This window comes from Mastigoproctus giganteus, chromosome 5 (genome assembly GCF_048544385.1).
Source record: "Mastigoproctus giganteus isolate SK-2022 chromosome 5, ASM4854438v1, whole genome shotgun sequence".
NCBI lineage: Eukaryota > Metazoa > Arthropoda > Arachnida > Uropygi > Thelyphonidae > Mastigoproctus > Mastigoproctus giganteus.
The window spans coordinates 22,796,758-22,820,604 of NC_143579.1; the positions used below are offsets into that span (position 1 = coordinate 22,796,758).

General features: G+C 39.0%; 1 protein-coding gene across 1 annotated transcript in view; it reads right to left on the reverse strand.

Moving 5' to 3' along the window:
- Window positions 1–1,335: 1,335 nt before the first annotated feature.
- LOC150085237 (lachesin-like) overlaps window positions 1,336–23,847 on the reverse strand; it is a 235,496-nt gene continuing 212,984 nt past the window's right edge. The window contains exons 4-5 of the mRNA XM_090373107.1: window positions 6,071–6,364; window positions 1,336–1,834 (exon numbers count right to left, since the gene is read on the reverse strand). Of these exons, the coding sequence (XP_090229233.1) occupies window positions 1,710–1,834; window positions 6,071–6,364 (419 nt within the window). The 3' untranslated portion in view covers window positions 1,336–1,709. The remainder of the gene's footprint in view (window positions 1,835–6,070; window positions 6,365–23,847) is intronic.

Genomic DNA, 23,847 nt, shown 5'->3' on the forward strand with positions numbered 1-23,847 from the left:
AAAAACGAAAAAATATGATTTCTTTAAATTTATTTATTTATATTCATATTTATATTTTAATTGAATATTCTAATTTACATTTTAATTTATTATTTATATTTTTATTTAAATTTTATAATTTGTATGTTAGCTTATTATAATCTCACAAACAAAGCACTTTTTTTTTAAATCTGTAATTTAAACAGAATTTTTAATTAAATAAAATGAATGTTTAAATAAATTAATAAAATAAATATTAATTCCTCCTATTTAAATAAAAGAACCTATAAATAAATATGTTTTTCTATTTAAACAGAAGAATGATAATGAAAAAATAAAGAATATGTATTATTTTTATAAATGTACTGTGAGGAATGTAATATATTAATCTATCATATAAGCATTGTAAAGTTATTAAAATAAATTGAAATTTGATCGCATGTATATATTAAAAATCCATCTAATACAATATATTATTTATATTATTACTTTCAGAATTATTTTCATAAAAATAGAGACAAATAAAATGGTGTAAGCTTATATATTAATAAACCATAATTAAAACAGCGTAGTAATTAATTATATATTATTTTTTATTATTACAATCAATAAAATATATTAATTGGTTTTATAAAAGTAATATAGTATATATAATAAAGTGAGTGGTATAATCATTATACAGAAATATATTGGTTAATAATGAAATAAAAAATAAGTATATGAAAATACTGAATTATTATTATTTACTTGGTTACATTGTTTATATAATTAACGATCTAAATAAATAATTTTTATCAACAAATCATTTGAAAAATTTTACATTGAGCATGAATTTTACAATGAATGATTAGGAGCACAAAGTGGATACATATTCAATTACTATATAACGTATAAAAGAAGAGGACATATTTTTTATAAAAGTTTAAGAACACTTAAAAGCTTAGTTTAAAGAAAATTATATTTTAAAAAGCTTAAAAGAAAACTGCATCGAAAGCACAATACGTAGTTGACACCAAATTATATTTTCTAGCATTTCTAGAATTAATAATAAACTGACAATTATGTGGAGCTTGAAAATAATGTATTCGAGTTAAAAAAAAAAAAAAATAGTTCGTATTGTTTTAATTTGAATTGCTAGTTTGACAGGTTTTCAAATCTTTGCTTGAATATAAACTGGAACTAAAAGCGTCACTCCAGGTGGTTATTTGTCCTTCGATTTTTCTAGGGACCAACGATGTCTGAAGTCCACCTTGACTGGAGTCCACCTCCATTGCGACTCATCTTGACTAGGTATAAGACAAGCTTTCGAAGCTCAGACCCGCACCTTTCGTTGTAAACACATGCAAATAAAACATAAACAAAGAAATGGTTACACAAAAGCGTAGCATTTACAATAAGATAACTCCGCCCAAAATCATCCGACGGAAGGTATATGATATTCATGAGCAAGAGCTCGCAGGGGAGTAAATGTTCCTGAGGATTATTGTTTTTTTTCTGTAGCACATCAGCCCTACCCACTGCGCACCAAATAAAGCTTCTCCAATTGCCTGGACAATATCCAGCAGTTTTCACATGGCACGGTAGATGGCGCCACTGTTACAGTTACTGGCCAATGGAAACATTACGCACTGATTGCTTCGCTCATCAAAATGGCGTTTTTTTTTTTTTTTTTCACTCGCAGAGGCGACTCCACTGAAGCAGTTTTATCCGTGGAAGATGAAGAAGAACTATCACCGCTTTGAGTAGAAGATAAGTACAAGACTTAGTATTTTAGATAAAAGTTTGCACGCTGAAGGAAGCCCAGATACGCCCGAAGTCGAATGTTTGCCATGTTGCATTGCTGCAGGATTCTCACCTGTAATTGGATAAAGAAAACCATTACACACTCTCCAGATCACAGCGCCACACAACGGCTTAACTGTACTAAAATTAAAGTAGAAATTATTATGAAATTATTGTCAGTAACACTAATCCACCATTTTATATTTAGCATAAATAAACTTATCAGAGAGTGAGAAAAACAGACATGAAAGAGAGAGAGAGAGAGAAAACGCCAAAAAGAGCAGAAAGAAAGAACGTGTGAGAAAAAAAGACAAATAGAGAAGAAGATAAAGATTGAGAAATAGAAAGACAGAAAAAGCGAGAAAGAAAGAAACAAACAACGACAAAAATGGGGAGAAAAGAAACAAGAAGAGCAAGAAGAAAACGAAAAAAAGGAAGATGGAAAGAAAAATCGAAGAAAAAGCAAAGAAAAAACTTCTGTGAGAAAGAAAGAAACAAATAAACAAGGTGGGTAAGAGCGAAAGAGGATGAGCAAAAGAGAGAGAGAAAAAAAATAAAGAATGAATAAAAAAGAAAAGAAAATGTGAAAGAAAGGAGAGAGAGAGAGAGAACGCAAAAGAAAAGAGCAATAAGAAAGAATATGTGAGGAAAAAAGAGAATGAGATAATGATGGAGAAACAAAAAGACAGAAACAGCGGGAAAGAAGGAAACAAATAACAACAAAAAGATAAAAATAAACAAACAGGGAGAGCAAGAAAAAAGCAGAAAAAAAGTTGGAAAAAATTTAAGAAAAAAGTCTGCGAGCAAGAGAGCGAAAGACAGAAAGAAAGAGAGAAACAAACAAAGAGTGCAAGAGTGAAAGAGGGAGGGAGAGGAAGAAAGAATTAGTAAAAAATGAAATGTGAAAGCAAGAAAGAAACGGGGTGAGAGAGAGAGAGAGAGAGAGAGAGAGAGAGAGAGAGAGAGAGAGAGAGAGAGAGAATGCAAAAGAAAAGAAAGAACGTAAGAACGTGTGGGGAAAATAGACGAAGAGAGAAAGAGATAAAGATGGAGAAAAAGAAAACAGAAAAAAGCGAGAAAGAAAGAAACAAACGACAAAAAGAGAGAGAGCAAGAGAACAATTAAAAAAGGAAGATGGAAAGAAAAATGAAAAAAATTAATAAATAAAAAGGTCTTTGAGAAAGTGAGTGAAAAACAGAAAGAAAGAGGAAGAAGAAAGTATTCTCACTAACACTAAACCACCATTTTATATTTAGCATGAATAAGCTTATCAGAGAGTAAGATAAGCAGATATAAAAGAGAAAGAAAGAAAAAAGAAGAGAAAGAGAGAGAATGAAACGTGAAAGAAAGGAGTGAGAACGCAAAAAAGAGCAGTAAGAAAAGAACGTTTGAAAAAAAGACAAAGATAGAAAGAGATAAAATGGAAGATGGAAAGAAAAATGAAAGAAAAGGCAAATAAAAAAGTGTCGGCGAGAAAGAGTGAAAGACAGAAAGAAAGAGGAAGAAAAAAAACAAACAAACAATGAAGGCAAGAAAGGGAGTGAAAGCAAAAAAGAAAGAAAGCGGGAGGAAGACATAAATTCAACCGATGAAGAAAGGAAGAAGAGGACGACAGATAAAAAAAAGCAAAAAAAAAAAAAAAAAGACAGACCAAGAAAGAAAAATAGATGAAGAGAGAGAGAGATTTATGGTATCAATTTTGGAGCACTTTTATTTATAGGAAGACAAATTGGAAACATTGATTCGACCAGCTCCGTGAAGGATTGTGGAAGGAGGACATAGCGCGCGATTCTCATCTGAATATTTGCATCAGCCCCAAATTGTTGACGGGTACATACCATTCCACGAGGACTGCAACAACTGTGGGCTGAGCGGACATTGCAAAGCAAGATTAGTTTCCACAACTGGGCTCATCGTTCGCTATTAATAATGCTCCAATTGTGTCCGACCCTCTTTGCGTTATCGCACTGTTACCGTGAAGCGAATGAGCGTGTTATTTCGTTACCAGTTAATGTAGCGTATTAGCGTTCGACCCCGAACCACGCATGTGAGATTTCCATTTTGGTCAGTCTTAATATCCACCGAAGGACCTTCGAGGATCTTTGTTAGATAAGCACTTGATGCTTGGCTTCCTCTGAGAGGATTCCGATGAACTGTTCTTCTTTGGTGGCTTTTTAAACTGACGCAAGCTTTGACCATGATCGCACATATAGCAGAAGATTGCCGAACGGTGCAAGGATCGCTACAGCGAATGGGAAGAGTTTTTTTTTTTTTTTTTATCTTTCAGAACATCATTGCAAAGCATTATGGAGAAAAGGAGGGAAGAATGGAGGTTTAATCCCCCAAAGTTATTCCAAAGCATTTTTTCGCATATTGAGCTTTAGCATTATCTATGATGGACGATTGTTAGCCTGCCTCGAAGACTGGATCTCCCTTATATTCCTACGCTGTATCTCTTCCCCAAAGGTGAAGGCTGGATCCGCCCTTGTTAAGGGTCTGAAGCCTGGTAGGCTACAGTGGGTGTTTGTTTTGCTCTATGCAAGTGTATAAAGAAACTAAACAAACTCTTAAAAATGATCTTGGATCCTAGGCACCAAACACTTGTAGAATTCATCAGTATGGTTTTCAAAATGCCACATCAATCCCGAATCAAATGATAAAATCAGAACCAGATTTTTGCAATTCTTTCCTAAATAAGGAGCATGTTAATACTAGGTGCGGATGATCTTACCACTACGGAGAATTTAACCAGCCTTCTGCCATTTAGATCCCTCATCCTACCGGGTTCCTTATGTTGACTACAAATCTGTCGTAAAACACGGATGTAAATATTTTGCCAAGTTGGAAAAGGCAACTAAAACTAAGTTGCTCCTTCACCTTTTTTCGATGAGAACGTACACCATGCTTCGGATTTCAATAGATTCTTCTGATGTTTCTAAATATTCTGTCAAACCTTCCCTGAAAGTTCTGACAGAACATTGGAATTTTGGTAAAGTGGAACTTGAGCAAAATTCTGCTGTGTAGTTTTCTACTCAGGTTGGCTTCGCTTGAGGCCTTTTCCTCTTTTGCTGTAGGTTAACATCTACTAATCCTTCTTTCCAATCGCAATTTAGTCACATGCTGGGGTGGCTAAATTTCAACCGCATCTTTTAGGAGTTAATATGAAGTCAATAGCCAATTCTTTTGCTGTGCGAAAGTGCGACAATTGATGATGATGTCTAGCGAATCTAGTATGGCAGCAACGAGTTTAGCCAGAGTTATAATATTATTAGTTTTGATTAAAATTAGCTTCCATTATGTCCAGTCGACGCGGACATGAAGGATGCCTCTAGAAATGGTAAATAGTTTTTGGAGTGCCTTACTCTGCTAGCATAAAAGCCAGTATTCGATGTTCAAAAAGTTGCTGAGATGTGTTTGTGGAGTTTACGACTGGATAACAGGTCCAAACTGCGCAACTGGAGATACACACCGGGAAATATACTGGATGACGAGCTCTGGATTTTTCATCCCAAAAAACATTTCTGACGTGATCTCCAAAAGGCAGACAAGGTCTCCTTCTTTCTTGTTTCAAAATATTGAGCGAAAGACAGATGCTTGTGTCAAAAAAACCGCCAAAGTCACGCTGGTTTCTTAATTTATTGATTGATATTCTGTGTAGGTCGACGCATATATTAGGTTTTTATAAGTGAATACCATTTGAGCTGTTTCAGGTGGGTTCAGCTGTATTCTTAACCCTTCCAAACTCTCTACCATTTCTGATAATTGTGTAACCACCCGGAGACTGTAGGAATGATTAAAATGTTTTGCAATGAGAAAAGCATTCTTGAGTCGTCTGGATAAGAGATGATGTTCACAGAGAATGGTAGAAACTGGTTCATAGGTGCTGTAAAAAGAGTGCCAAGAGAACGTCACTTTGAGGGATGACTCTCTCTATTTATACAATAAAGCGAGATATAGGTGTTATTCATAATCTAGATTTCATGTCTTGAAAGGAGATCATGGAATTAGTTTCCTGTTTTCCTAAAGTGTTGTTCCAGGATCTGAATCCTATCGTAGGCTGCTTCTATATCGAAGAATAGAATATCCAACTATTCCTTGTCATTAAGAGTGCATTAATTGTCCACATGTTCACCAGCAAGAGAGGGAGAGAGAGACTAATTTTCATGCAATCAATCCTGGACCTTTTCAGACATTGCATTTATATCAAAGATTAAAACAAACATAATATAATTTTATTGTCCTAAAAGTTGTACTAGATTTGAGTAGATTATATTAGCATGTTAATATTCTAATTTGCATTTATACGTACCATTCAGAACGTGGACAGCGATGTCCGCTGCATCTGCGTTTGATGGCACGCAAGAGTAGTTTCCTGAATCGCGAGGCTGAGCATTGCTTATTAATAGTTTACTGGTTGTACGTTCGTCATTTTCCGTGTGTACACTAATACCTCGTGGTGAATCGTAATTTATGACTTTACCATTTTGGTACCAGAAAATATAGTCCGGTTGCATTGGGCTTTCCATCACTACACACGTCAGATTTATGGTGCTGCCACTGTTAATATACAGGGTTGGCCCTCCGATAATCTTTGCTTTGCTTACTAGAAGAAAGAAAAACAGAAAAAATAATAATAATTAGCATTTTCAGGAAAATTACCATATTTTTCATGATTTTGCAAAAGATATACAAGTGATCTTAGTATTGTGTGTTAAGAAACCCAGAATAACTCGAAGGGAGAGCCTACTCCCATCGAGAGCTTAAACAATTTCTCCGGTATTTGACAAGATTCGAACACAGACCTCTCCAAGCAAATGACAGGAGTACCATGGAGGATTTCGAAAGAGATGACAGATGGAGCAACATCGGTACTATCGGAAGGTGGGGGAGAAGCTTAAATTTCAATTGTGAAATCATTTGAAGGTCCATTGCTGCATGTGAGGTCGTGAGTTTTAATGATGCGAAACCATTTCCCTTTTCAGAGTTTTTCTCGGATTGTTGTGCAGATAGAAGGGTTCAATCCTTCTCCAAGCATAAAAGAATGCCATTCACTATTGATAGTCTGTCTGCAATCCCAGTGGTCTACATCTATTTCCTCCCTTATTTCTTTTTGGATGAAATACTGTGCGATTCCCGAGACCGAAGAACTTGGCCACAGTGCAAAAATGTCCACAAAAGTTCCTCCAGACGAGATTCAAACGTCACCTTTTTTCCATACGATTAGAAGGACAGCGATTTCTGGATACAATAACGTAGTAAGCCTAATTCTATAATAAAAACCAACTATATTTACGAAGTGTGAAGGTACTCTGATGCGAATTCAGAGTACAATCGAATAATTAAGCTATAACTTTCAATTCGGTTTCTTTTATTTGGGATTTTTTTAATTAATAAACCCACATTACAGAAAGGTCCCAATGTATGAGGTACATAACATGGATTAATTAAGAATATATATAAATAATTTTTTTTTCTTACAATTTGTACAGAGAAAAGAAATAATAATTGATTTACATTTGTCCGATTCTAATGAAATTTAGAATGGTTCGACAAATATTTTGAAAGGCCCAAATAAAAAAATTCATGAAAATCCGTTCACTGGGAATCCGTCTATTACATGCGAACGGATGAACGGACATGGTGATTTTATCTTTATAATAGAATTCTAGAACCGAATAATCAATGGACAGCATTGAATTCGGTTTCTAGAAGTGAGCAATTTATTCAACGATGATTATAAGTGCTCAGATAACTCATCTCTAATGGATTATTCAGAAAGTCCATAAACATAAGGGATAATCCATAATAAGCCAGTGTTTTGATATCTTCGTGGGCGGTTAAGCTATTCCGTGACTGTGGAAGCAATATAAATCTATCGCAAGTTTTCAGCGAACTTATTTTCTAAAAAACAAAATAAATAAAACCAAATTTAGTATAAAAAAGGTAAATCTAAGGAAGAAGTATTTTGAATTCTTCGAAGCACCTTCAAGTAGAGGCCTTTCTCACGAATTCCATCCTCAGTTGGGCAAGTGATGGATGGCCCCAGCCATCAACATATCAGATTAACAGAGTTGTAGACTGACATCAAACGCGCCTCGCCTTCGACTCAAAATGACACTTCAGAAGCTCCGGGAACTACCAGTGCAACAATGGTTTTAGGATTGGATGCTCGTGGGTGTTTTGTGTTTGTTTTTATCCCCCAATACTTCCTCGCTATCTACACAAGTAGAAAAACAGTCCAAAGATGCAGTTCTAAGAAAATCCAGTATTGCTTCGGATGTTTTCAGTGACTGGCAATCGTTTATTCGGAAATCTGTGTAAGGACCGATATTCGAACTTTCTTTCTTTCGCTCTATTTGATTTTAAAAACGCATCCGATATCTAGCGTTTATCCTATTGGATTTCTTTGTACCTTATGTGACTGTTTAAAGATAATTTAAGACATTGTTTTATTGGAATTACAATTCTCAAAGAGAATTACTTGGAATGACACTTGCATTCCCTAAATTTAATGATACAAAAGTATACCGCCTCTTTGCTGGATGAAAAACCTCATTTTTCGAAGAGAAAACAATCATAAACTGCGATATAACCAAAAAGTAAATCTTCAGCAAATTGTCTAGCTGGCCAATGACGCAGTCACTAGCTATATAGACTCTGGACTTGGCTCTTCGCTTTCAGATTGAAAAGTAAAACGTATATTAAGCTGTCTAATGCAAATTTCGAGGTTTATTTAACCAATGGACAATTTGCCCACTAGATCACGCTTTCTTGATGAGTTATTGAAAATCTGTCAACTCCCTGAGATTTTGTACTTGGAAAGTTTTGTGGTTTTCAATGTCTAGCCAATGGCAGATGGCTACTTTGCATAACGGACGAGAAAAAGAAAAAAGAAATCCATCTAATTTTGTATGCCACTAAATTATAACGTTTCATAAAAGATCCGCGCGCGCGCGCGCCTGCGCACATACATCCTTATTAGCACACAAGCACGGGAGAGAAAACTGTGTTTTCGCTTCATTAACCAGACAGCGAACAGGAAGAAAAAGTTGATAGCCTAATAAGCATTTAACCAATTTCAGTACGCTCCACTAATACCTAAAGCGTATCTTTTCTAAAAGCTGCAGATTAATCAAAATAACACCATGGCGTCCTCAAATGACACGAGGCTACTGTTTTTAAATAAGTTGCTCATCAATTACGCTCCTGTCTCTGTTACTCTTCAATTATCCACCCCTTTTTCAAATCAGATGTGATTTAATAATCCCTTGAAACTACCCCCAAGCACTTCTGGTCACCACAAAAATAATCACTGCGAAAGGCAAACAGTTGAATGAATCCCGCAGCATCTACTGTTTATTTTTTTCAACTTATGCAATGGTAGTAAACATTGCAACAGAACAGAAAACATTTGTTGTATTTTTTCGGATTGTAAGAATGAGAATATGAAATAGAATTTCATATAAAACATTTTTTCGGAAAGAGAATATGAAACAGAAAACATCAACTTCTATTTCAGAGAATTTTGATTGAGTCAGTTCTATTTCTGGGTTTGTTTGATCCATGACTCTAAAATTACAACAAACTGCACTCGCAGTGGGACCCATTGGAAGCTATCTAATTGTTTTTCCCTGTTGCTCGACACGTTCAAAAAGACATTGGAAAAATGAGTTGAAGGAGCATGGAATGAAAGGGATCAGGGGGGATTTGAGAGCAGTCTAGCACAAGATTACGTCAATGCGGGCTTCTCAATCTATTACTTTTTTTTAGGAGAGTAAAGCGTAATGGTTTGACTGGTAGACAAACATCGTGTTTAATTTAAGGATCAATGAGCAGAACTGGAAGAAACAAAGAAACCCCCACTTCTAAAATACGATGGTTTCCTGTTTTGCTAGAATTGAATCTTTGAAATCGTCCTGTAAATCCATGAAAGGAAAAAAAAGTGTGGGAACTGTTCACACAATAAAAAAAGTTCGCTTTGAAGTAAATCTTTTATTTCAGCCACAGAATTAATCTGGAAAGTGTCATCAGCAGGTGACCACAAAGCACATCTAAACTTCCCTAATATGCGACTATAATTGTCAAATTGTGAAGTCTAAAAATTATTTATATATTGTATACCATCCATAAGGTATAGGTATAATACATATTTGCAACATCCTGAAATGTAACACTGTAGACAGTTTATTGTTGAAAACTTCACAAATACAACAATGTTAGAAGAATTACTGAAAACAATGAAGTGTAACAATATAGGCCGTTACCTCCTTGAAATATTATAAAAATGTAACAACATAAGGTTGTTTTATTGTTGAATCCAGTAATACGTAACAATTTGTTGTCTCATTGTTGTAAATCAACTGCGTAATACCTTTCATCTAAAACGCTGAAATTTTAAAATGTAGATTTATTGTTTATCGTTTCATTGTTAGAGATCTACCGTGCAAGAATTGTCTGAAAAAGGTTGGAAATAACAATGTAGGTTGTTTTATTGCTAAAAACTTGGTAATGCGTAACAATGCAGGCTGTTTCATTGTTAGAAATCTACCGCGCACTAAATGTCTGAGACTGGAATATAACAATGTAGTTTGCTTTATTGTTGTTGATACGGAGCAACGTTGGCTGTTTCATTGTTAGAAATCTACCGTGTCAGACAACAATTTCCTGAAACACTGTGGAATATAACAATGTGGGTTGCTTTATTGTTAAAACTCTGTATGCGAGCTCTTTTATTGTTAGAGATTTACCGTACACAATTGTCTGAAAATGCCAGTCTAGTTTGCTTTATTGTTAAAACTCGGTTATGCGTAACAATGTAGTCGGTTTCATTGTTAGAAATCTACCATGCAACAATTATCTGAAATAGACTGTAATATAATAATGTACATTGCTATATTGTTGAAACTCAGTGATGGGTAACAATGCAGGAGGCTCTTTCATTGTTGTAAATCTAACAGTTGTGCAACGATTGAGACAGGCTGTAGGTTGCTTTATTGTTGTTGGTGGTGATGCATAGGAACACTGGCTGTTTCATTATTATAGATCTACCGTGTCAAACAACAATTGTCGGAAACAGTGTGGAATATAAAAATGCGGGTTGCTTTATTGTAAAAACTCTGTAATGCGTAACAATGCACGCTGTTTCATTGTTAGAAATCTACCGTGCAGCAATTGTCCGAAACAGACTGGAATATAACAATGCGCGTTGCTATATTGTTGAAACTCGGTGATATGTAACAATGTAGGCTGTTTCATTGGTAGAAAAATACCGTGGAACAATTGTCTGAAACAGGCTGGAATATAACAATGTAGGTTGCTTTGTTGTTAAAACTCTTTGATCAGAACAATTATATTTTTTGTTAGATTTATTGTTTCATTGTTAGAAATCTACCATGCAACAGTTGTCTGAAAAGGTTGGATGTAACAATGCAGGTTGTTTTATTGTTAAAACTCGGTGATGCGTAACAGTGCAGGCTGTTTCATTGTTTGAAATCTACTGTACAACAATTTTCTGTGGCAGACTGAAATATAACAATGTTGGTTGCTGCTCTATTATTGTTAGTGGTGATGCGTAACAACGCTGGCTGTTACATTGTTAGAGATCTACGGTGTCAGACAACAATTGTCTGAAACAGTGATGCGTAACAATGCAGGCTGTTTCATTATTGGAAATCGATCGTGCAAGGACTGTCTGAAACAGGTTGGAATATAACAATGTAGGTTTATTTATTGTTAAAACTCGGCGATGCGTAACAATGCAGGCTGTTTCATTGTTGGCCGTCTACCGTGCAGCAATCTTTCGAAACAGGCTGGAATATAACAATGTGGATTGCTTTATCGCTCGATCATGTTGATGTTAACAGTGTAAGTTGTTTTATTATGGAAACACGCTGATCTGTAACAACGCGACAGCACGTAGTAATAAAACACGCGCAGATTACAATATTTCAAAGTTTAAGTGATTGTTAGAAGAGAGAGCATTTGTTATTTCTTTTCACCGAACAAATTTCCAACAAGTTTTCGTACTTTCCTACATTATATCGACTTCTTGTAAAATAATTGCAACGCGGATAGTTCGCCCTTTCACGTTGACGTCACAAGATAAATACAATGAGTGTAATAATCGCTTTTGCTTGTCGCCTACATCCCGACTTTAATAAAATCGTGGACGGTTCCGGCAAGATCAGCCGATTCGACAGAAAGGTAAGCCTAGAAGTACTTCATTTGCCCTTAACGACACAAAGGGAAGGAAATTATGGCCATATTGTTAAAAATTATGAGAGTTCCGCGTTATTTCGCCATTCTTCCTTTCATAAAGCGGATAAGACGCGCGGCTTTCTTGTACAGACCAGATTGCTTTTGGACGTTGAGCATTTTGCTGCTTTTATCCGAGACATTTTGTTTAACTTTTGCCTTTAATTTTCTACCATAATAGAACATGCACTTTTCTGTTCGCTGCAAAACTTGTCCTTTCTCATTTCCCGTTTGATAAGATAATGCACAATGAGAGGAGGGGCCCCGGCTTAAATTTACTCCACCAAAGACAGCATTATTAAGGTTTTTTTCTCCTTCGCTTTTCATTGCATATTTTAAGCGTTTATTAATATTCAGATGCGAAGATTAAAAGGTTGCTTTGTTTTATGAAGCTATCTAATTAGCATGTTGATTGTTATCTGGTGCCTCGCTAGACGCGGTACTTTGACGAAGTTACGGCTTCACTCAGCGCTTGCAACTTTATTAAATGGCATGGGAAGGCAAAAGAGTAACTCCCTGCGTTCGCTAACAGGGGCTGTTTAGGTATGCCGGCTACGAAAACTCATTTTCCTTTCTCTGGCGCTTTGCAGGAGATGGCAAAGGAATGAAAATTCACTCGAAGATTGCAGTTGAGAAGTTCGGGCTTACAATTAATGAAATTATGTTTGTGCCGTGTATATAGAACAGCTGAGGCACGATGCTTAGAGAGAGAGAGAGAGAAAGAAAGATGGAGAGAAGGAGACAGAGGACAAGTCAAGAACAAATGGGACTAAACGCCATTAAGGAGTGTAATGAACACGGCGAGCCCATAAACAAGGAAAGGGTATGGTCAATAGAGCAACCGTAGTGGTCATCACCATGCGAGAAGCCTCAAGCAAGGACTCAATAATGTCTTCCATTAATCACCCTAATTCTGGACGTTCTCGTCGTATGGAGGCTGTGTGTGGAACAACCAAAGTGGAGTCTTAAGCGACAGATTTTTAACCTATTTTCTTCCACAAATGTTGTTCACTTATCTCTTTTTTTTATCACCAACACGACCAAAGACTTGTAAATCAATCAATGAAATGACCACCGTAAGATTGGTACGTACAAGGAACCTGCATTTTAATATCCTTATTTAAAATCTGTACGTAATAAGAATAGTATTACCGTTTTCATAAATTTTAGTTTTATTCTGGAAATTTTAAGAAAACTGATAAGAAAAGATTGAAATCAAAGAAATGTTAAAATTTTCGATAAGTTATGAATGAATTGCTGGTATTTTTTGAAAATTATAGGGTAGATGGAGATAATGCCATTTGGTAAAACACATTTTGATTAATAGCTTAAGTCAGTTACGAATAAATTAAAGATACTCCAAACCTATGGCTGTCCAGGAGTGACTCCTACAAGAATTAATAAACTGACAGTTTCAGGTGGTAATTGTTAATTGTTTAATAACACGAGGAGCACGATTAGACCAGTGGTTACGATACTGGACCATCAATATCAGTGACTCGAGTTCGAATTCAGCAACCACCCACCACTGGATGTTAAAACCAGAGCTAAACAGGTCCACCTCCATACCGAGATGAAGATGAATCGTATAAATATTGAACATACTGCATCGAGTTTGGTGCAGGATAAAGTTAGTCATTCGCATTCAGCTTTAGGCAGAGGAGTCGGTTCAAAATCCAAACACACAGGAAACACGAGACCCATAATCAGAGAATCGAAGGATAACTGAACATCTTCAAGTAGAATCGCAGAATCTCCTTGCACTCAGTAAGACACTTTGCAGATACAGGGAGAGCGCCCAGACGAAATCAGACAACCGGATATTTTAAGAAATCCAGAGACTTTCTGCCAGAACACTGGAAAAGAGGAGGAGGGCAAGATATCCCCTGACCAGAGGTCATGCGAGGAGTTCTGGGATAACCTATGGAGCAGCACAGTTAGCCATAACGGCCGTTTCCCCTAGATACTCCTAAAATGGAAGAAAACCAAAGACGTACAAGAGATGACAGAATGGGAGATTCGGGAAGAAGTATTACAACAGTTCATTAGGAGGACCCATAACCTGCGAAACCCAGGAATAGATAATATCCACGATTAATGGTACAAGAAGCTCAGCTGCACACACACACACACAGGCACATTTTGTGGCACTTCACCCAGATTATAAGGTGCCCTAACAGAATCCCAGAGTCCCAGAAATCGCCTACCTGAGCTAAGGCAAAGACATTAAAAAAAAGTCTGTGAAGTAGAGACCCGATGACCTGTCTCCCACCCGTGCACAATATCCTGACCAATTGCATAACTAACAAGATATCATAAATCTGGCATGCCAGAACACCAGGGCTAAGCAACAGAAAGATTGTAACCAGATGAGCAATGGATGCAAAGAGCAATTGACCTTTCACACTGCAGTTATGGAGCAGTCCTACAAGACGATTTTGTTGTTGTTCTTGTAGTATGGTTTTAGGAACATCAGCGACTAAGACCATATTACTACATTTATTCTTCTGTTAATTACGTATGTTCTTTAATCGACTTTATGTTTGCTGGACGAAGAACTCGAGTTTCCGGGAGAAAAAACAATACTGCCATCGCCTGAGACCGGCTAACTCAGCCAGAAATACATAGCGTCCATGACTACTGGTACAAGACGTAGTAGTAGTAGTAGTGGCATGTGATGCAAGAAAGCAAGTGTATGAGCTTATTCAGCATCAGCCAACAAAAAAAAAAAAAAAAAAAATCACACCATTCCCTCCAAATGCCTGTCCAGTTCCTCCTTAAATTTATTTAACCTATCAACTTCCAAAACGACGGATGGAAGTTTGTTCCAGCAATTAACCACCCGCTGGCTAAACGCAAATTTCCGCACATCTAATCTACATCTGTCTTTTCTTAATTTGAATTTATGCCCCCTTAGGTTCGTAATCTGAACAAGTGGAAGGATCCCATCAGAATTCAGCGTGCTCAACCCATTCAAGGCCTTATACACCTCAACCAGATCACCTCGCAGGTGCCTAGTCTCCAGCCACTGCAATTTGCAGAACTTAAGCCTCTCTTGGTAAGAGGATCCCATCATTCCCCTCACCAATCTTGTTGCCCTTCTCTGTACACGCTCAAGTAAATCTACATCCTTCCTAAAATGATGCCTCCAGACCTGTACGCAGTACTCAAGGCGTGGCCTGACCATTGCCTTATACAGTGGGACAATCACCTCCTTTTCCCTGCTAGCAAAATTCCTATATATCATTGACAAAACTCCATGACCTGTCCCGGCAGCCTGTCTGCATTGCTCAGAAAACTTCATATCTGACTGCACAATTACTCCCAGGCCTTTTTCATTTTCTACCACGTTAAGTGTAGCACCACACAGTTGGTACGTTTCTCTAGGGTTACTTGTACCCATATGCAGTACTTTGCATTTGTCAAGGTTAAACTTCAGTTGCCACTTCTTAGCCCATCTGCCCAAATTATCTAGCTCCTGTTGCAGTAGCACACTGCCATTACTGTCAACAACCCTGCCAACTTTTGTGTCATCTGAAAACTTCGACATTAAGCCTGATATACCTTCATCAATATCATTTATAAATATACAAAACAACAGTGGACCTAACACCGAACCCTGTGGGACTCCGCTAATAACATTAGTCCACGAAGAGCAGCACCCATTGATTACCACCCTCTGTCTTCTCCCACTTGTTAAAACTCTGTATGCGAGCTTAACCATCCTTAACGTTCAGCTGCACACACAGGCACATTGCGGAGCAGTTCACCAAGATAACGAGGAACCCTGACACTGGGCTAAAGACAAAGACATCACAAAGCCGGCGAATTACAGATCTAATCACCTGTCTCCCAACAGTGCACAAGATTCTGACATAATTAATAAGATATTAGACCTCTTGGCAAGCAAGCTTACATGAAGCTGTTGCTGTAGGGTTTGGGGAGCATCGGCGACTAAAACCATGTTGCTCCGTATATACTGTCTGTAAATTGCGCATGTTCTGTAGTCGACTTTCTTTTTGCTGGACGAACGACCCGAGTTTTTGGTTGGAAAAACCATGCTAATTTCGCGTGATACCAATTAACTCAGTCATCTTGCGAAAAAGGCCTATAAAAGTTCCTCAGGTCTTTTCCTACAAGAAGCATCACAACATCTACACTACTATACTGGCTACTGCAAGGTCTTTGACTCCGTGCTCCACAGGTGACTGATAGAAATAATGAAAATTTACGAAGTCAACCCGATACCGACTCACTTCCTAGAAGCAACCATGCATGGCAAAATGGGGGACCACCATCTATGTCCAGAACGTCACGACCGGACGATCTCCATCAGAAGTGGAATGTTTCAGAAAGATACCCTGTGTCCACTATGGTTTTGTCAAGCACTCAATCCACTGTCCACCTTGCTCAATAATAGCAAGTCTGAATATAGTCTAAATGGAGGGAGGAAGATCCGATAAGCCCTCTTTCCTACCTGATGTAAATGAGTGACATCAAACAATATTCCGCAACCGAGAATCAACTCCAAGAACTACTCAGGATTACCGAAGAGTTCAGCGCTGATGTCCGGATGCAATTTGGGCTAGAAAAGTGCAAGACGAATGGACTGCACCAAGGACATTAAAACGGCCGAAACTACCAGCTAAAGAACGGTGAAGAGATTGAAGCCATGACAGAGAGCGAGACCTACAGATATCTAGGGATGATGTAGGCTCACCTGTTAGAACACAATGGGATCAATCCCGTCTGATTGAGAAATATCATCAGAAACTGAGAACCATGCTAAAATCAAAGCTGAATGGCAGGAATATGGTCACAGACATAACGCAGTCCCAGTAATAACGTACTCCTTCGGGATCAAGTGGGACCATTGGGTCATAGATAGGGATCGTAGAGTAAAAGACTGATCATTGCCCAGAAAGAAAGAGGGAAGGGATTGACTGACCTCCTTGGATAACAGTAGAAGGCGATTAAAAACCTGCTGGATTATTTACATTAAAAAAATGCCTTTATGGCTTTAACTGTGTTTCCTCTGGTCAGCTTTGTTTTTAGCACGCTTCTGAGTCTCTGATGGTATTTTTCGGTCAGGCAGGCCTTGATATCCTTGTGCTCTAACTGCTGAGCCTGTAACGTCCCCGGGTATTTGAAGGCTCTCCCCAGTCATGGCTTCGATCTATTTACAAGTCTGCAGCTGATAGTTTCGGCTGTCTAATTTGCTCCGATGCAATCCGTGGGTCTTGCATTTGTCTAGACTAGATTCCATCCTAATATTATTGCTAATTATTCGGTGATTCTGAGTAGTTGCTGGAGTTGCTTCTCCGTTCCCGCGTAGAGCTTGATGTCATCCATGTACATCAGGTGGGTGAGGATGTACAGGTTCTTCCTTCCTTCTTTAAGGCTATATCCGTACTTGCTGCTGTTGAGCATGGTGGACAGCGGGTTAAGTGCTAGACAGAACCACAGTATGTTCAAGGCATCTCCCTGAAGGATTCCTCTCTTGATGAGGATTGGCCTGGTTGTGATGTTCTCGACCTTAATGGTGGTACTCCATTACAAGACCTACTGGTAAGTCTGTCCGTATCTTGTGGTATAGGCTGTGTACATGTTGCGGCTCTTCTTGAAGGCTTACTCCATAACTGTTACCCCAATGGTTAGTTGCTCCTTGAATTCTTTTTTCATCCGCTTGCATCACTTCTGCTGCTCGCTCATGTTCTGGCTCTCCAAGTGGTCCGATATCTACCTAGTTATGAAGCTGGTCAGGATCTTGTTCATCACTGGGAGAGAGATGATAATGATCGGTCTCTATTTCGCTGGGTTTCTTACATCTTTCGCCTTAACCTTCGGGTATGTGAAGGTATGTGTTTCCTTCAGTAAGAAACGCTGGGATTGTCTCTGGGCGACATATCATCTGGGTGAACTGCTCTGGTAGTTGTATGTGTGTTTAGGTGAACTTCTTGTACCAGTAGTTGTTGATGTTATCTATTCCTGGGGTTCACTAACTGTGGGACTTCCTGATCGCCTGTAGTACTTATTCCTTAGCAATCTCCGATTCTGTTGTCTTGTAGTAGTAGGTGTTGTTATTGTAGTCGGGTTTTAGGAGCATTAGTGACTAAGGCCATATTGCTCTGTGTATGTTGTCTGTAAACTGCGTATTCTGTGGTAGATTTTCTGTTTGCTGGATGAAGAAACCATCGTTTCCGGGAGAAAAAACATGCAACCATCGCCTGAGACCATATTGTGAAAAAGGCCCAAAAGAATTCCTCACATCATCATCGGGACTGGAACTCAGGTCTTTTCCAGTGTGAGAACGACGATTCTAGGGTTTTATGGGAATTAGCGAATAATGCCATATTGCTCGGTGTATACCGTCTGTAAATTGCGTGTGTTCTTTGGTTGATTTTCTATTTGCCACAGCAAATAGAAACTCGTGGTGAAAAAGGCCCATAAAAATTCTTCACGTCATCGATGGGACTCGAACTGAGGTCGTTTACATCTGGTGTGGGTAGGACGGCGAATCTATCAACGGTGCTACCCACGAGGGCGTTGTCTCTTGTATGTCCTTGGTTTTTAGTTTTATCCATGGGGCTCGGCCTCCCTACAACGGGTGGAAAAGGCCCGGGTTCGAATCCTGTCGATGAAGCGAGGAACCTTTAATGGACTTTTTTCACTCGGTGGCTGAGTTAGTTGGTCTCATTGCGTAGATAGCAAGGCTTTTCCTCCAATGGGGTTTTTCGTCCAGCAAAACAGACTAATCAACCATAGAACACACACAATTAACAGATATAAGATCACAGCAGATGAATTTAATTATTCTGGTGGCCTAAAAATAATATTTTTTTTTGTCTTACGCTACAGCTCCATACGTTGTCTCCAAAACTTCTCGATCGTCTTCTGTTCGTGTAATTTCTTTCCATTGCCTTCATTCCTCTCTTTTCCCATACTTCTGTAGAAGACGCTTTGGTTTTCATTGAATAATTTGTCTATTATCCGTGTTTGCTGTGGATGTTATCTCTCTTGTGAATGCTCTTCACGTTTCCAATCAGCTTCCAATACAGTTGGCCTAAATTGACTCTTAATTCTTCTACCTTCTACTCAAGCCTTCTTTCCCATGGTGGCGGTTCCTTCTTTTGATGGTTCTTCAGCTGGTCTCTAGTTTCTCTTCCATTGTGTATGGACCCAAGCGTCGCTCCGTCGTTGTCCACGTAATGTGGTATTATTTGCCGATTGAGGTGCTCTGTGACTTACAACAGGATACTTTGGGTCTCTGCTTCCGTAAGGTGGGATTCTTTTTTGGGTTCATTCCTTCAAATTCTGACCTTGTCTCTTTCCACTTCAGCTGCTCTGGGTTGCATTTCTTCTTGCTCTTCCTCCTCTGGTTGGATGTTATCCATATTCTTTGTTCTTTGTTGTTGGTCGCTCATATCCTGCTTGATTTTTTCCAAGATGGCAGGAGCAATCAGGTTCTTCGTGACGATAGTCATTCTCTGGTTTGATATTCGCTGTTAGCTGATCCGAACAGTCGGGAATCGTTCCAACCACTTAGTATGTAGTCCTGTCTTGTACAGTGTCGTATCGGGCTCAAGCTTGGTTACTTTGCAATATTTTCTCATGTTGAACATATTCATTTCTTCGTTTCATACGATGGTGTTTTCTTCATTCCTATGTGGTCAGTAGCGCAGTTCCGACGGAAGCACTTCCAGTTGATGGGGCTGGATGGTCTTGCCCTTCCATTGTGGTAGCCATCGCTTCACCGTCTTTTTCGGTGGACTGTCTCTGCCTAAGGCCTAAACGCAAGTGACTTTATCCTGCACCACACACGATGCAGTATGTTCATTATTTCTCTTCGACATCGAGATCGTCATCTATCTATGGCGGTGGACCTCTTTAGCTTCGACTTGTATCCAGCGGTGAATTAGTCCTTCGTAGGGACACCTGGTGGCGCCAATACCTGTCTTAGTCGTTAATTCGATCTTGGGTGTGATAAGGCCGATGAATTGGCTTTCGCGATGTTTTTATTATTATATTTATATTCATAATTATTATATCTTGGTATACAGTTTCCAAGCGTGATGGATACGTGTTTGCTCCACCAAGACGGAAATCGAACCCGGGTTCTTCAAGCTGGCAGTCCAGTGTCGCAACCTCTGGGCCATTGCGAAAGTTATAAACTTATAAATAAAGTGAATAATAGAGCGATAGTGTTGTATCAGGAAATCGGCCCAGCACTAGAAAAATACATTGGTGTGCAAAACATAAGGACTAGTCAGGTTTTCACTGTAGCTTCTCATAGGAGTGTCCTGGATATGGGAAAAGCATACCAAAGGAACCTCGTGCGGTACAAAAATGATGAAGGACACAACAACAGAAACAAAACGTACAGAGGGACTTTATTCACAAATGGCAACATAGCACTGGCTGTCATGATACAGATGCATCACTGCCAAAGATGGAACAAAGGGAAGAGGTGGTCCTCAGTAGGAGATATGGCCACCCCTAATGTCGATGCAGGCTTTGCAACGCCTGTCCATACTTAGAACAATGTTTTTGATTAGGTAAGGTCCATTCCTCTGTCAGCGCCATCTTCAGCTGGTGAACATTTTCTGATGGGTGTGGACGTGCCGCTAGGCGTCTGCCCAGAGCGTCCCATATGTGTTCGATGGGATTTAGATCGTTGGAAAGGGCAGACCAATCCATACGAACAATGTCTTCACTTTCCAAAAGCATATCAACAGCTGTAGTGCGATGGGGTGTGGGATTATCATCTACAAACACGAACTCGAGGCCAATGGCACCTCGGAAGAGACGCACATGGGGAAGGGTTACCTCAGTACAGTAGCATGCACCGGTTACAGTACCACTTTCCAGTATCTGGAGTTGTGTACGTCCATACAAGATAACGCCTCACCAGACGAGAACACCTCGACCGCCATACCGTGCCAGCCTCTCGCCAGATTAGCTGACGTTCAGAATCGCTGCTGAGGCTGAATCTACTCTCATCAGTAAAGAGTACCTTACCGCATTGCGCTGTTGTCCAGTCCTTGTGTTCGATGCACCACTGTAAACGGTGTCTCCGATGGGCAGGTGTTAAAGGGCCACGGCGTACTGGCCGTCGGGCAAACAGTCCACCTTTATGGATAGCGGTCATCATTGGGCGTTGTTTTTCGTGGATGACCACTACTGGTTCTCCGAACAGCTGTATCTGTCGTTCTGAAGGCCGACCACGCACGTCAGACGTCATGCTATGGACAATACCGAACTCTGCAGCCACACTCCTCGCACTTCGACCTTCCTCGTGCTTCCCAATTATTGTACCCCGGGCAAAGTCATCCAGATGTTGTTGTCTGTAGCACTGTATGAAACCAATCGAACGTCTGAAACAATCGTGCTCACCATTCGGTAATTTGCACTTAACTGCTGAACTGCTGCTTTTATGTGTTTATGTGAGCCCTCTCATCACGATTCAAATTTTTGCACGTGCACTAGCTTTTTAATGAATAGCCACAGTTATGCAAATCGCCACAGGCTGTTTCGTTTTATTTTGTGGTTGTAATCCATAGAAATAGTGTTGGTCCTTAAGTTTTGCACACCAATGTAATACACGAATATTAAAACCCCAGTCATTGGCTCTTGCATATGTTGAAAGAGGTTATTCGGAACGCTATTAAATATAATAAATGGAATACACAACCATAACTCAGTAAGCAGTTCTTCCCAAAAGACTAGAAGCAGCACTTTTCATTTTTTCTCATTCCTCCACGAAAGTTCATAATATTTAATAAGTTCAGATGAATCATTCGGTTGTTTCCTTTTTAGTTTTTCTAGAGTAAAGACGTAGGAGTAATGGAAAGTAAGGGAAGGGAGCTGATTTGAATGCCACCCTGAGATCGATGGTCCAATATTAAATGTGCATTTTCTGTACAAGAAGAATGAATTGCGTTTCCATGGAAAGAGACCTTTTCACATACTTTAATGGAATTTTTTCCCTGCTGACTCTTATGCTATACAGAGAGTGTATTAGAAGGCAGAATCACACACAGACAAAGAAAAAGAGAGCCAGACAGGAAAACAGAGAGAGAGAGAGAGAGAGAGAGAGAGAGAGAGAGATAAAAGTGAAACAGATAGAGAGAAGAACGAGAAAGATACAGATGGAGAGAAAGAGAAAAAGATAGATGCAAAAAGACAGCGAGAAAGAGATACAGATAGAGAGAAAAAAAATAGATAAAGATTGAGAAACAGACATACAGAGTGAGAGAGAGCGACAAAGAACAGACAAAGACAAATGAGAAAGAGAAGGAGAGAGAGCGAGAACAGAGAGAAAAAGCGAAACGGAAATACAAACAGACGAAGACAATGGGAAAGAGAAGGTAAACACAGAGAGATTCAGACAGACTTACAAAGACAGAAAAAGAGAAACAGACAGAAAAATAGAAAGAGAGAGATAGAGAAAGAAAGAAACATAGGTAATGTGGGGAAAGAGAGATCGAGAGAGAGAGGGAAAGAAACAGACAGCTGAAGAGAGAGAGAGAGAGAGAGAGAGAGAGAGAGAGAGAGAGAGAGAGAGAAAAGATACAGACAAGAAAGGAGAGAGAAAGACAGACAGGTAATGAGACAGAGAGAGAGAGAAAGAGATACAGACAAGAAAGGAGAGAGAGAGAGAGATACAGATAAGAAATGAGAGAGAGATAAAGAAACAGACAGGCAAAGATAGAGAGAGTTAAAGAAATAGACAGACAAGGAAGGCGAGAGGTAAATAGAGAGATAATGAGAGAGAGAGAGAGAGAGAGAGACTGACAGAGAGAGAGAGAGAGACTGACAGAGAGAGAAGACACTGATGGAGAAGTAGATAGATAGGAAAAGACACACAGACAAAGAGAGAGACTGAGAGAGAGCGCGAGAGAGAAATAGAAAGAGAGAGAAAGAGCGCGACAGAGAAATAGAAAGAGAGATGCAGATAATGAGAGAGAGAAAGAGCGATACAGATAGACAGAGATAAAAGTGGTACAGATAGAGAGAGAGAAAAACAAACAGATGGAGAGAAATAGAAAAAGAGAGATACACAAAATGAGAAACAGACAGACAAAGTGAGAGAGCGAGCTAGATAGAACAGACAAAGACAAATGAGAAAGAAAAGGAGAGGGAGACAACAGAGAGAGAAATAGAAACACAAATACATACAAACAGACGAAGACAATGGGGGGGGGGGGTAGAGAGAGAGAGACAGACAGATAAATACACAAACAGACGAAAGCAGATAATGGGAGAGAGACAGATAGACCGACAGGCAAAGACAGAGAAAAAGAAAGAAACAGATAGACAGGGTGGGAGAGAAAGAGAGAAATAAAGATACAGAAACGGACGAAGACAGACAATAGGAGAGAGAGAGAGTGAGAGAGAGAGAGAGAAAACTGACAGACAGAAGGGAATGAATACAGAGAGAGAGAGAGAGAGAGAGAGAGAAAGAGAGCGAAAGACGAACCGACCGACACGCAAAGACATACAGACAGATAAACAAAAAGCAAAGACTGACAATGCAAGAAAGAACTGGCAGACAGGCAAAAACAGAGAGATAGAGAAAGAAACACGAAAGGAAAGAGCGACAAAGAGAAATATAAAGAAAGAGAGGTTAATAGACAGTCACAGAGAGGTAAAGACAAAGAGAAAGAAACAGAGTCAGGGACAGACAGACAGACAGACAGCAAAGACGACAATGGAAGAAAGATAAATAAACAGACAGACAGACAAAGAGAGAGAGAGAGAGAGAGAGAAAAAGAGATCTCTCGACCATACTGTTTATTAAGCTTCACTATACAATGCTGAATCGAGCAGCAC